We start from the raw sequence: 15016 nt of genomic DNA on the forward strand, positions 1-15016 counted from the left end.
AAACATGATATCCTTCTCCAGGGACTGGTCCCTCCTGACAATATGTCCAAAGTATGAGAGATGAAGTTTGGCCATCCTGACCTCCAAGGAGCACTCTGGCTGTACTTCTTCCAACACAGATCTGTTGGTTCTGTGGGCAGCCCATGGCACTTTCGATATTTTCCTCCAACACCATAACTCAAAAACATCAATTCTTCTACTCTTCCTTATTCACTGTCTAGCTTTCGCATGCATATGAGGTTATTGAAAATATGTAATTACTTTACATATGTAATTAGTTAAGATGGGGTCATACTGAATTAGGGTGAGCCCTAAATCCAATGACTGGTGTCTTTATAAGGAAGATACACAGGTAAATAAGCTGTATGACAATAGAGGCAGAGATAGGAGTGATCCAAGTGCAGGTCAATGAACACCAACGAATTCAGGCAACCACCAGATGCTGGAAAGAAGCAAAGAAAGATTCTTCCATTGAGTCTTTAAAGGTAGCTTGGCCTTGGCGACACCTTAATGTTGAACTTCTCACCTCCAGATCCTTGAGAATAAACTTCTGTTGTTTTAGACCACCCAATTTCTGGTAATTTGTTACTTCAGCCTAGAAAACTATCGCAAACCCTAATATTGCTCTACTGACAAGTGTTTCTGTATTACAAACTTCTCAGTAAATCTAGCGTTCCTAGGTGGCACAAATGGTTAAGAACTTGACTATGAGCTGGCTGAAAGGCTGGCATTTCAAACCCACACAGAGGTGTCTTGGAAGAGAAGTCTGGTGATCTGTTTCCAAAAGTCACAGCCTTGAAAATCCTATGGAGTAGTTCTACTTTGTACATGTGGGGTCACTGCAAGTTTGAATCAATTGACAGCAACTAACACCAACACTCTCAGTGTAGCATTATAGGATCAGCACTGGACTGTGAACCACAAAGTCGGCAGTTCAAACCCACCAGTTGCTCCTCAGAAATCCTGTACAGGGTCGCTATGAGTTGGAATCAACTCCATGGCATTTAACAATAATAATAACAAAAAATGTAAATTTAATACCAAGTGTGGCTCAGAGTTTTTGAGCCTGAATGTTTAGTTGAACATAAGAAGACCTGTTGTTGGGCACTGCATTAATTTATAGAAGTGTTGTCCTAAATAAGATTATGCCTAGACTTAAAATTGCTGGGAATTATACTTAAGGCTTAGGAGCATAGTGGCTGTATAGGATAAGCACTGGACTTTGACCCACAGGGTCGGTGGTTCCAGTTTACCAGTCACTATGGGGGGTGGTGGGGGTGGGGAAGATGAGACGTTCTGCTCCTGTAAAGATTTCTAGCCTCAGAAAGCCTATTAGCTGAACCAACTTGATGGCCCGTAACCACAATAACAAGCTAATAAGGCATTGGTTACCTTTGGAAGGAGTTGGATTGCCTGTAGAATTCTTTGTCTGTGCCCAGAATTAAGGATTCCAATTTCCAACAAATCCTGGTCTTCCATAACATTGCTTCCCTGAAACAAAACCAGAAATGTTACATGTTAATTCTGTCATTTTCACTGTCGCAAATAAGAATTTAACATAGAAAAAAACAAATCAAACCAACTAACTAACCAACAAAAACCCCAAACCAATATGTGATTTAATTTTCTAAACCAAGATATAAAGTTATTCTCCTAACAGAGTTGGTCACCTATGCCGTTGCTTTGAAGGCTTTAGGCAGTTTTCCTTTTCTCACAAGTATTTCTATAACTTTCTATTTATGGTTGGATTATCAACATTGGATATTCCTTCCTGTGATGTAAAATTCTACTCTTAAAAAAAAATTAAATACATCTAGAAGGATTTGCCATTTAAGATGACCAGTGATCTAAACAGTCAGAATACTCCTTAGATTCCAGGATGGCCAGACTTAGTCTCATACTTAGGGCATATTATCAGGAGGGGCCAATCACTGGAGAAGGACATTATGCTTGGCAAAGTGGAGGGTCAGTGAAAAAGAGGAAGACCCCCAACGAGATGGACTGGCACAGTGGCAGCAGCAATGGACTCAAGTGTAACAACAATTGTGAAGTTGGTGCAGGACCGGGCAGTGTTTCCTTCTGTTATGCAGAAGGTCACTATGAGTTGGAACCAACTCGATGGTACCTAACAACAAAAAATAAGTCAAAGTGAATGAATTGATAATTTTTTCCCCATGAAAACAACAAAAAAACTTTATGAGTGGGAATGATATAAAAGTTAAAGTATACCAGGAGAGTTAAAAGTGAGAATTCTTAATGAATTTAAAGATATTGCTGATCCAGATGTAAGGAGAGAACCATGCATATGATCCATGTCTCTGCTCCCAGCTATCTTCATTCTTTTCAATTTAGTGAGGCATATGGGAGCCCTGGTGTGGCGCTGCGGGTTAATGCGCCAGACTACAAAGCTGTTTGAACTGCAAGGTCAACTTCAAGGTGGTTCAAGCTCACCAGCTGCTCCTCGGAAACCCTATAAAGGGTTGCTATGGATTGGAACCGACTCAATGGCACTTCACAACAACAACACCAACAACATGGATTGTTCAAAGGTAATTAGAGTATTGTGAATGTGATATGATGGTGACGACATGCTTAGGAGTTCAGAGAGGATCTGAGAAAAGTTTTCAAAAGAGATGAAGTCTCCTTAGATATCTGAAGGATGTTTAGGAATTAGTACCCAAAAGAGAAAGAGCAAAGGGAAAATATGGGCAATGACCTATGGGTAAGTTGTTGTTGTTGTTAGGTGCCATCGAGTCGGTACCGACTCATAGTGACTCTATGCACAACAGAACAAAACACTGCCTGGTCCTAGGACAACCTCACAATTGTTGCCATGCTTGAGCCCATTGATATTGCCACTTTGCCAATCCATCTTGCTGGGGTTCTTTCTCTTTTTTTCTGACCCTCCACCTTACCAAACATGATATCTTTCTTCAGCAACTGGTCCCTCCTGACAATATGTCCAAAGCATGAGAGACGAAGTTTGGCCATCCTGGGCTGTAAGGAGCATTCTGGCTGCACTTCTTCCAACATAGATCTGTTGGTTCTTTTGGCAGCCCATGGCACTTTCAATATTTGGAAGCATTAAGTTCTGGGATAAGCTGGATAGAGAAGCAATAGATAAGGCTAGAAAGATAAGCAGAGACCAGTGCATATGCATATTGTTTGTTGTGCTGAGGAATGTAGATTTCAACCCAAGTGTAATGGGAAGCTAGGGTCAGCCTTTAAGACAAGAAGTTACATGTTGAGATGACAGATTTAGAAGGACAGTTTGGCTTCTGTGACTTGGTATTACTGTCATTACTTCTATAGTGATGAAGTTGAACCAAATGATCTCTAAGGATCAATCAGCCCTGAAATTGTCTGATTTCAATGATTTTTAAAAACCTCTATGCAGTGCCTTGAATTTACTTGATATGGCTTTTCTATTCAAAGTCTTCTTAATTCACAAGTGATTGGACAGGACCCAATCAGGTACACAGTATTCGAAGGTTGGGATTGGTTAGTTTTGCTCTCCAGCTAGATTTAAAAGGAGCCATCTCAGAAATAGAGATGGAAGATCCCAGGATCATTAAGCAGGAAAAGCATGAGTGACACATGAGATTCCTACCTAGAGAAACAGCAACAGCAGAAGTGACCACAGAGATGAGGCAAGAGGCCATGGCAGAGGCAGTAGCATGGAGAGACAGAGCAGCTTCGGACTCTAGTCCTGTGGACTAATGCTGAGTGCCTTCGGGTAGGAGACTCTGGTTTGGAGACTGTGCCCTTTGGGCATTTAAAGACTGGCTGAAAGAACTTTGTAACACGTGCTCCCTCCAGCAGAGCAGAGGTCAAGGCACCACATGGCTGAGAGGCTGCAAAGCAGAGTGAGGCATGCCTGCAGTCTGGCAAACAAGAGGTGCTCCTGACTGGAGAAGGGCTGTGTCCTGGGTTGGTTTTGTCCCTGTTCACTTCCCTAATAAAGCCCATAATTGTGAGTGTTATTATGAGCACTGTGTGGCCATTACAATGGGTTATTGAACCCAGATGTGAAGCAGAGAGTGCTGCAGGGTAAAGAGGGTTTTAGGGTGGAAGCATGTCTGAGCTCCACTTCATAGGAATCAGCCTTGGGATGATTCTGAGTTTGGTCCTCTCCCTCTTGGGCAATCAGGGGAAGTCAGACTCGGCTCCCACATGGTTTCTGCACTCTGCTTAATATTTGAATACAGAAATTTATAGACTGCTTATTTGTCCCTAAACTTTAGTCTCTCTGAATTTGTAACCAAGATTTTTCCATTTAAACTGAGGAACTTTTAGAGCAGTTCACATCTAGATCACTAATTTTTTCTTGACAAATCAAACTCTGTCCTAATAATGTAGTTAATCGAACATTAATGTAATGTAACACAAAAGTATTTCTTAGTAGAAATTAGAGAAGATCTACTTATGAAAAATAATAGGTATCGAAGGACATTCAGAGCAAAAGAGAAAGGCTTGGGAGGGGTAATCCTAGGGTCATGGAGATCAGAGGGAGGGTACTGAAATTGTTCTTGAGATCATATCACTTGGCTGTGAAAGTAGAGTGAAGTGAATGGATTTGAAGTTTGACTTGGTGATTAAAAGCATGAAATGATGGAGAAATCAGAAAACACACAGGTTCCAGGCTTGGGCAATGGGGCGGATCTTGAAGCCTTTTCCTGAGACAGTAAAGGAGGATGAGCAAAGCAAGTTGAGTGTGGAGCAAAGTGAGACTAATGTCTTCCAGGACGGGGATAGAATAGGTGAATGCAAACAATTAATATCAGGCTACATTACAGATGGAAAATTGAATGTTCTTAGAAGGATTAAAGCCATTAGCATGGTACTATAGCCAGGGATTGAAAGTGGGTATTCAGTGGACAAAAATATTCCACCTACTCAAAGTATCATTCCTATGCTTAAGCTACACGAGTCATCTCAGAGGAAGCTGAACGATCCAGGTATATAACAGCATGATAATGAAAAAGCCTAATGAAAAACAAATAAAGCCAGCTTTGGCAATATGCCACAGGAAACATTGCTCTGAAGAAATTACTCAGTGCACACAATAAAGCATGGCTAGAATATAAATTACTTCATTTTGAGAACACGTTATGATACTCAGAAATGGACTAGCATGGCATGAGCTGGGATGTGTTATCATTTTTACTTTTTGAGGGGTTAGCATAGTGGTTACAAGTCAGGCTGTTAATCTCAAGGTCAGGAGTTCAAAACTACCAGCCGCTTCGTCAGAGAAAGATGAGGCTTTCTGCTCCCGTAAAGATTTGCAGTCTTGGAAACCCTATACAGGGTCGCTATGAGTCAGAACAGACTCCACGGCACACCACCACCAGCAGTCTTAAAATAAAAGTTCTTACATTCTAGTTAGAGCTTTCTCAGGCTTTCCTAACTCAATTACCTATGCACAACTTCAGCTAAGCTAAGGCAAAATATGAGAACTGGTTTCTTTGGACAAACATAAAACATACCAGTAGTCCATAGTTTTTGTTAACAACTATCTATGAGTAGGAGTTCTGGTGTGGTGCTGTGGGTTAATGCACTGGACGGCAAGGTCAGTTTGAAATAAAAGGTGGGTAGTTCAAACTCACCCACTACTCCTTGGAAACCCTATACAGGATCACCATGAGTCAGACCTGACTTGATGGCACTTAACAACAACAATCTATGAATAATTTTGAAAAGTTTATTTCAGTGTTTGAATCCTGAAATTATTTAAACAACTAAATACTCCCAGAGCACTATTATACCTCACTATCTTCAGTAAGGAAGGAATTTTTTTTGATGATTTGTAGGTTAAGTTAGACATTTCTAAAAAAAGTGTTAAGGATATAACATCATCTTCTCTCCAAGGCAAATTTCCTGGCATACAGGATAATTAATAAACTCTAATGAAAGATGAATGAAAATTATGGGAAGGAAGCACACTGTAAATGGTGAAAATGCGCTCAAGCAAAGAAGGTATTAATTGTGAAAATGTCAAGGAAAGGATTTACTGTCCCCAACAAGGCATGATGTTAGAATCTATCCATTTTCTTTCTTTCTGTGATACTAAAAATATCGTACTGTACCATCCAGTCTGTCTTTAGTCTAAACATCCCTGAGCTTGGAGTCTAAGATCTGCATTCATTCAGCTCTAGTTTAGTAAACATAGCCTTTCCAGGACTCACTGGCCTCACCTATAAAATGAAGCAGTTTAACAAATACCCTTTCAACTTTAAAATGCTATGATTTCACATACAAGTTTTATACATAAATCCACAGATTATATATTTTGAAATTATATTTTAAGAAATTCAAGAAACAATGCTTACTCTTTCTCTCTTTTTTATTTTTGTTAAAGAAATCCTGGTAGTGTGAACTTATAACATTTCATATTAGTGAAAATTATGTTGCTGCCGTTAGTTGCCATTGAGTAAATTCCAACTCATGGTGACCCTTTGTGTGGACAGTAGAACTCCTCCATAGGGGTTTCAAGCTGTGACCTTTCAGAAGCAGAGCTCCAGACGGTCTTTCGAGGTGATTCTGGGTAGGTTCAAACTACCAACCTTTTGACTAGTAGTTGAGTGCTTATCCATTTGTGCTACCCTGGAACTACAAAGGAATTATAGAATATCTCATTGTTTATGGATTCCTGTTGATTTTCTCAGAAAAAGTAATCATCTCCAACCTTACAACTTACTATTTCTTTTACACTTGGGTAACAGTTGCTTCATCAAAGACAACAAATATTCCCATTCTTCCTGGGAGCTAGCAATTCTTCTCACAGTATCACTTGCCTTCTCTAAATTAGAGAATACCAGCTTAACTCCATTTTTCCTCAATAAAAACGGAGTGTATATTTTAGCTACCTCCCTCCATTTTTCACATGCTGTCAGATCTGGTCTTTGGTTGTTGCTGCTGTGCTGTTGAGTTGGTTCTGACTCACAGTGATCCAGTATAGGGCTGGGTTTGAACCACTGACCTTGCACTTAGCAATTCAGTACTTTACCCTAGAGAGCCACACCAGGACTCAACAGTGTTTAGAACAAGGTATAATGATGTCCATCTTCTGCTTAACCTCCAATTACATTACATTCTCCACCCTCTCTCCTCCACAGCATACTTAACTGTTTCTCCTTCCTCATCTCCCATTTACTCTCCAACCCACTGCAATACGTTCTCATTGTTACTCCATAAATTTTTGCTGTCAAAGATAGAGAATGACCTCTCTATGGCCAAATCTGGTTGATACTCTTCAATCCTGACTTTACTGGGACTTTTGGCTACTTTTGACCCTTCTAACCTTTCCTTTCTGTTTGAACCTGTCCTTACCTTTGCTTTTATAACATCACTCAACATTCTCTATGATTTTTCTTTTTCTTTGTCATCTATCCTTGTTATTCTCTTTACTGTTTGTCTTTCCCAAAATGATATTCTTCAGCAATCTTTTCTTCTTACACTAGACTGCAAACTGCAAGGCTGATGTTCATCAGAAACCCTATACAGGTTTGCTCTGAGTAGAAACTGGCTTGATGGCACTGAACAGCAACAATACATGGTTGTCTCAAAATCTTTGGTCTAGACACTTTTCCTACACTCCTGAATCATTATGGAACTTATTCTATGACGTCTTCACATAGAATTTTACCTGATATTATAAGCTGCATTCAAGGGTAAGTCAAAACTATTGTTACAAAATCATAAAAAATCTTTATTTAAAAAAAAAAAAAAACTAAATGTAAAGCTACTGTTTCTCAACATATTCTCCATCTAAATCTCTAAGCTACAGAACGCAGTGTTTCTAGTGTTCTAACTATTCCCTGAGGAATCTGGGTTCTTTGATGTACGCCACATTAAAATGGCAGTTTTGGCATCTTGTTGTTGTTGTTAAATGCCCTGGATTCAGTTCTGACTCATAGAGACCCTTTATAGGGTTTTCAAGGAGCAGCTGGTGGGTTTGAACCATCTACCTTGTGGTTAGCAAGGGAACAAAAATTTTGAATGTGCAAGATCAGAGTTGTAGGGTGGATGGGGTAAAATTTCCCAGTGAAATTTATATAAGCAGCCTCAAAGAATGAAAATATACATTGCTGTGAGAAGAGAGAAAAAACAAAAAGGTCCTTGGTGCAACTTTCCTGACCTTTTTCTCATCAATGAAGTTTTCAATTTTCTTAAAACTTATTCATAATAAATCCCGTCCCTACCCTCAATGATCATCTGGTGTCTTTTGAGAAAATCTAAGACTATGTCTTTGGGATCCCAAAAAACAATCACTATAATTTTCTGAGCTGATCTTTCTGCCTTGAATTTAATTGACCAAGCAGATCCCCTGGGAAACCATAATAAAATACTGATTAGACTTTGCTGTCTGGATCATATTGGTAAATCTCAGACTCATCCTTGGTTACAATTCATTCCATAATATTGTCTTCTTTAGCTCTGACCTTGCTTTGACGACTGATGGAACAATCAGCTTTTCAAGCTTGCTGATCTTCACACAGTGCTTTTGGCACTCCCCTTGAGATTACTGACACCAAGACAGTCCCTTAAAATTGAAAACACCAAACCACATGAGATCCCAACGTCAGTAGCAATCACATCAAAGGTACTGTCTTCTCCCACCAGTTTCTGAAAGCCAATTTCTTTATTCGTCAAAGTTGATGATCTTCACTCTCTGGGCTCATCTTTGAAGTCTTTCTGACATTCTTAAAACACTTGGTCCATCTAAAAACTGTGGGGACGCATTCCTGTGAACTTGTTGAAAAACTTCAATGATTTGGGAAGATGTCCACTTGACTTTCATTACATTTGATATTAGTCCTGACCTGAAAGTTGTTTTGTTTTTTTCTTCCATGGCACAAAAAATACCTTCTTTATTGAAGGCACCTTAAATGAGACTAAGATAAATGTATGACTGAGAGATCATGTCTTCAGCCATTCAGTTATAGCAGAGACGTGTTTAAACATGTTTTGTTTGGAATAAACCCATATGTGTATGAATTATACTTTTTGACTTTTGTATATTCAAAATTAAAGTCATTATCCCACCTGATCCTTACCCTTTCACATGGACTCCTAATCCTAATGAGTACTGTGGAGGTGACCAAATATATAGGTGATAAAAGCCAGATATCTGAGAATATGATTCTAGACTTTTGCCTCTTGTTCACCTTTCTTAATGAATCAGTCACTAAATTAAAAAAAATTCTGATTTTTAAATGTCTCTTGAATGCACACCTCCCTCCCATCCCCACTGACGCTAATTCATACCAAGTTCCATGGTTTGTTTCATAGTATTATGAAAGCATCTGCTTGACTAGTCTTCCTCTTCTAGTTTACCCTTTTCCTAGCTCTCCTTCACACTGCTACCATAGCAACCCATCCTAAACATTAATTTCACTGTAATTATCCCTCTGATTAAAATCCATTAATGTTTTCCCATGTCCTTAGAATGCAGCTTAAATGTCACATAGTTCAGCAGAGTGATAAGGTATAAGATCAACACATAGAAATCAGTTATGTTTTTCCTAAGCATCAGCAATAAACAATCTGAGAAACAATTTAAGAAAATGATTCCATTTACAATGCCATTTGAAAGAATAAAACACCTACAAATAAATTTAACAAGGAAGGTGAAAAACTTATACAGTGAAAACTAAACAACACTGCTATAAGAAATGAGAAGAGAACTAAATAAATGGAAAGATATTATGTGTTCATGGATTGAAAATTTTAATAGTAAGATGTTAATATTACCCAAACTAATCTGTAGATTCAACACAATTCCTCTGAAAAATCACTCCATGAGTTCATATGGGAAAGCAAGCTTGAAAATTATTATAAAGCTACAGTAATCAGGGTGACATATTGCACTGGGCAAATCTGCTACAAAAGAACTTCTTTAAAGTGATTTTTTAATTTTATTTTAAAAAAGCTGAGCTATCACCTTGAGGACTAAGGTGCACCTGATCCAAGCCATGGTATTTTCAATGGCCTCAAATGAATGTGAAAGATAGACAATGAATAAGGAAGATCGAAGAAGAATTGATGCAATTGAATTATGTTGGTGAAAAATATTGAATATACCATGGTTTTCCAGAAGAACAAATAAATTTGTGTTGGAAGACGTATAGCCAGAATTAGACATGAACGTGGTGAGACTTAGTTTCATGTACTTTGGGCATGTTATCAGGAGGGACTAGTCCTGGAAGAAGGACATGATACTTGGTAAAGTAGAAAGTCAGTGAACAAGAGGAAGCCCCTCAACACGACAGATTGACACCGTGGCTACAACAGTGGGCTCAAACACAGCAACGTTTCCTTCCACAGTATATAGGTTTGCTATGAGTTGGAACTGACTCGATGGTACCTATCACCAACAAGAAATACATTTATATATATCCACTATGTTACAGAAACACTGAAACACACCATTGCTGTTGTTGTTAAGTGCTGTTGAATCAGTTCTAACTCATAATCACTCTCTCTATAGGATTTCTGAGGAACAGCTGGTGGGTTTGAACAGCTGATCTTATAGTTAGCAGTCAAATGCTTATAAACTCACAACCTCTGGCCCATGTGAGAAATCATTATAAGGATGCTAAATGAAAAGGCAGACTGTAAACAGAATTTGTACTGGAGAGTATGAAGTGATATGTCCCTTTTTTTGTGTGCTCTTCCCATGTCTTTTTGGCCACTTTTCTTGGTGTTATTGTTAAGCACCTTGGCATCGGTTCCAACTTATAGCAACCCTATACAAGGTTTCAAAGAAGCAGCTAGTGGGTTTGAAGCTCATTGTCTTTTAAGCCCCTTCTCTTGAATTCTGTTGTCTCAGTCATCTCTGTACCATACTTAGGAACCTGTACAAATATGTAATGGGAGCAGTGGAAGCTCTGTGGGAGAGTTCTAAAGGAAGTTGTGGTGTCATGTTAGAATCCTCATCTCCTATGTGGAAAACCCGGTTCCATTCATTCCTCATTCCTGTTCACCATCAATCTGTCATTGAAAGTCTATGTGTTGCTATGATGCTGAACACGTTTCAATGGAGCTTCGAAATTAAGACATATTGGGAAGAAGGGCTTAGAGAGCTACTACAAATTAGCCAATGAAAACTCTATGTATTATATAAATCCAATTTGATTATAGGGAAGACAAAAGACTAAGCAGTAGATCATTCCATCGTGCATGGGTTGCATGAGTCAGGGGCTAACTCAGTGACTGCTAACAACAATAACAACTAATACTATGTATCTTCCTCTTTCTGCTAGGCTTCAAAATTGTGGCCATTCTTTTCTTTCTAAGTTACCCTATTTTCAGTTTCTCTTCTTGGACACACAAGGACATCCTCTGCCTAGGTAAAGATTATGTGAATGCTCTAGCATTGAGCTGTCTAAAGGAATACTTACTAGCCACATATGGCTATTTAAATTCATTAAATTTAAACAACATTAAAAATTCAGTTCCTCAGTACCAGAATAAAATCAGGAAATCAAAAACTACTGCTGGGTAAGATCTTTAGTTTATTTATCTCATTTTTTTACTGGTGGCTAGAAATCTATGATATATAATGACAAAGCCAACATAAATTACTATTTTCTTGGCATCTAACCACACACATTGCTTGAGACATTTAGGGGCTAACAATTCATAGGTAAAGTTTAATGACTTACTAGAAGGATGAAAGACCCAAGGCAATGATAGAAACTGCTCTATAGTCTTGGTCACTGTGAGTAGGAATCGACTTGTAGGCAGTGAACATGGTTCGGTTTGGTTCTTGTCCTGACGAGAAATGCTTAAACCTGGGGGTTTTCTATTCCTTTAAAAAATCTTAAAATAATGAAAGTCACCTAGTATTATTTTGTGTACTGAGAACTGAGAGCTGTATTGGATTTTTTCAGCTGTGATAAGCAAATAAGATGACCAAATATAATAACGAGCAGTGTTTTATATTTAGTGATCCATTAGAAATAGAATAGTTATTTATTGTAAGCATCTCTAAAACTTATTTATATTGATTTTCTTTTAGGACTTCAGCTTGAAACTTGTAATTTCAAAACTGTAATATTGCTACCCTGGACTTCTGGTATAGCACTGTAGGATAAGCGCAGGATTGGAAGGTCAATTTGAACAACAAGACTGGTGATTCAAACTCACCAGTTACTCCTCGGAAACCCTCTACTGGGTCTCTATGAGTTGCAACTGACTCTACAGCAGTTAACAACAGTGTTGCTACACTGATGACCAGAGATGTGGACCTCATCCATGCACACACACTTCCAGCTAAGCCCCTGCTCTCTGACCAATAGGAGGAACAGAAAAGTGTGTGGGGAGCTAACAGCACCAAACCCAGCACCTGGAATCAGGTGTGGCCTGCTCCAGACCTGCAGAGCTGGTTCTAGTCAGCCCTGGACTAGCAGGACCTCTTACATCTCAGTTACTCTTTGGGAGGGAAATACTCTGATCCCCCAGCTACTCTGGAGTCTGACCAAATTACTTCTAGATTGGGTGCCCAGAACAGACAACACTGAGCCCTAAAGGAACTTCAGCTAGAACTGGAGTCCTGTTGTCTCATCCCTTGCCCACCCACTATGTGAGGTTCTTGGCTAGCAGGAAACCCAAGAATTTTCTCATCTCTGGGTCTGACACCTGCCTTAGATTTTTTCTTTTATTGTTTTGGTTTGTTTATTCTTTCATCCTCTTTTCCCTCTCTCTTCCTATCCTTACACTTTATCCTTTCTATCTCCTATTTCCTCTCTTCTTCTTTTTTTCTGCTTTTCCTTCCCAACTTCTTCTTCCTCACCCCCCTCCGCTTTCTTGGTTTCTTGGTTTTTACTACTCTCTGATGTCTTTGCCTTTTACTCATCCCTTTCCCTAATTGTGCTTAGTTCTTTTCCTTCCTTTCTTTCTTCTATCATTTATTTTTCTTCCACGGCTTTAAATTGTTTTTGCCTCTCTCTCTTTTCTCTTTTTGGTTTTTGTTTTCTTTTTACAGCTTCTTGCCTATTCTTTATCCTTGACTATTTTCTTTCTTTTATTTATTTATTTTTTGCTGTTATTTGTTTGCTTTCTTCTGTGTGTGTTTTCCCTTCTTGCCTTAACTGACAAGAGACTGCAACCATTACTATACAACCCAGCCACAACCATACCCTCTATAGCCCCAGCCACATCCATGCTCTCTACAACCCAACCCACTGGGCAAGAACCTGATATCAACAACAGCCAACACAGTCAAACCCATCCTAAAATGAGATGCACCAGTGGTGAACAGTGCATCTCCTAATTGCAACCATCAGGTGGTACTTAGTTAGTGCATTAGAATACACCAGCATATAATCATCAACTTAATACAAACACAGCAATACCACAATGTCTTGAAAACAACTGACTATTTCTACTCACACACACACAAAATACAGGGAAGCTGTAGAGCTAGAAAAACATTTTTAAGGAAAAAAAAAATTCAAGGAACTGCTGCAACTACCTGAAAAATAATTCAAGAGAATGATATTTAGGTGCCCCTAAATGAGTGACAGAAAAGTTTATGAAAACAAGGAAGAATTCAGGGAAACACAACAGGAACAAATAAAATAAAGAATTGGAGACAATGCATACCTGCAAATAGAAATCTAGAAAATGAATACTAAGATTTTAGAAAGGGACAGTACATTGAATGGGCAAAGGATCAGGTTTGAATCAATGGAAGCCTGATTAATGAGCTTGAAGATAAATGTCTTGAAACTATTAAGAAAGAAGAGCAATCAGAAAAAGAATGAAAAAATCCAATAAAAGCTTAAGACTCATGTGGGACAACATGATGAAAAATAACTTATGTGTAATCAGAATTCCAGAACAGGACGAGATCAAGAAAACCACAGAAAAGATAGTCAAAGAGCTGTTGGAAGAAAACTTCATTAACATCATGAAAGACCAGAAGATAAGCATCCAGGAAGCTGAACAACCCCAAACATGATAGACCCCTAAAGAACATCATCAAGCCATCAGAATCGAACTCTCCAAAATCAAAGACAAGGACAGAATCTTTTTTTTTTTAATGTTTTATTGTGAATTATGTGATAGTTTACATGGGAGAACATTAGTTTTGCATTTAAAGGACAGAATCTTGAGAGCAGCTTGGGAAAATGAAAAGTTACCTATAGGAGAGAACAAATTAGACTATATTTGGATCCTTGCAAGGCAATGGGAAGACATACACAAAACTCTAAGTGAACAACAAAAAAATTCCAACCAAGAATCATATGCCCAGCAAAACTGTCCCTCAATTACAATGGCACAATCAGAACATTTCCCGATAAATAGAAATTAAAGGAATTTGTAACAACCAGACCAACTTTACCAATAGAGTCCTTTGGACTAAGAACCAAGAACAGCAGATCAGAAACTGACATACACAGTTATGATAACCAGAAGACAATCCACATATAAAAATATCCAAAGTAAAACAAACCTACAAGACTAAAAATAGAGAATCAGAAATATCAATTTACAGTGAAGATAACTATACAAAGCAAAAAGCAGAAAAAGTATATGTAGTTACAGAACTTCCTAATGGTGAGGAAGTGAAGTATATTTAAAGATAAAACAGACTGTTTTAAACTGGGGGGTAATTTAATAAATTATAGGGTAGCCTCAAAGAAAATTAACACACCTTAACATATAATCAAGAAAAAGGAAAACCATATAGATTTTGTTGTTGTTGTTGTTAGGTGCCATCGAGTCGGTACTGACCCATAGCGACCTTATGCACAGCAGAACGAAACACTGCTGGATCATGCGCCAACCTCACTATTGTTGCCATGCTTGAGTCCATCGATACTGCCACTTGGACAATCCGTCTCCTTGGGGGTCTTCCTCTTTTTCTCTGACCCTCCACCTTACCAAAAATGATATCCTTTTCCAGTGACTGATCCTTCCTGACAATATGTCCAAAGTATGAGAGACGAAGTTTGGCCATCTTGGCCTGCAAGGAGCACTCTGGCTGCACTTCTTCCAAAATGGATCT

General features: G+C 38.6%; 1 protein-coding gene across 7 annotated transcripts in view; it reads right to left on the minus strand.

Annotated features, from left to right (window-relative positions):
* Nucleotides 1-15016, minus strand: part of ANKS1B (ankyrin repeat and sterile alpha motif domain containing 1B) — a 671108-nt gene that overhangs the window by 538707 nt on the left and 117385 nt on the right. For all 7 annotated transcript variants that reach the window (XM_006875944.1, XM_006875945.1, XM_006875943.1 and 4 more), the window contains one exon: nt 1393-1491. In XM_006875944.1, coding sequence (XP_006876006.1) covers nt 1393-1491 — 99 coding nt within the window. The remainder of the gene's footprint in view (nt 1-1392; nt 1492-15016) is intronic.

The sequence above is a fragment of the Chrysochloris asiatica genome, unplaced genomic scaffold, assembly GCF_000296735.1.
Source record: "Chrysochloris asiatica unplaced genomic scaffold, ChrAsi1.0 scaffold00347, whole genome shotgun sequence".
NCBI lineage: Eukaryota > Metazoa > Chordata > Mammalia > Afrosoricida > Chrysochloridae > Chrysochloris > Chrysochloris asiatica.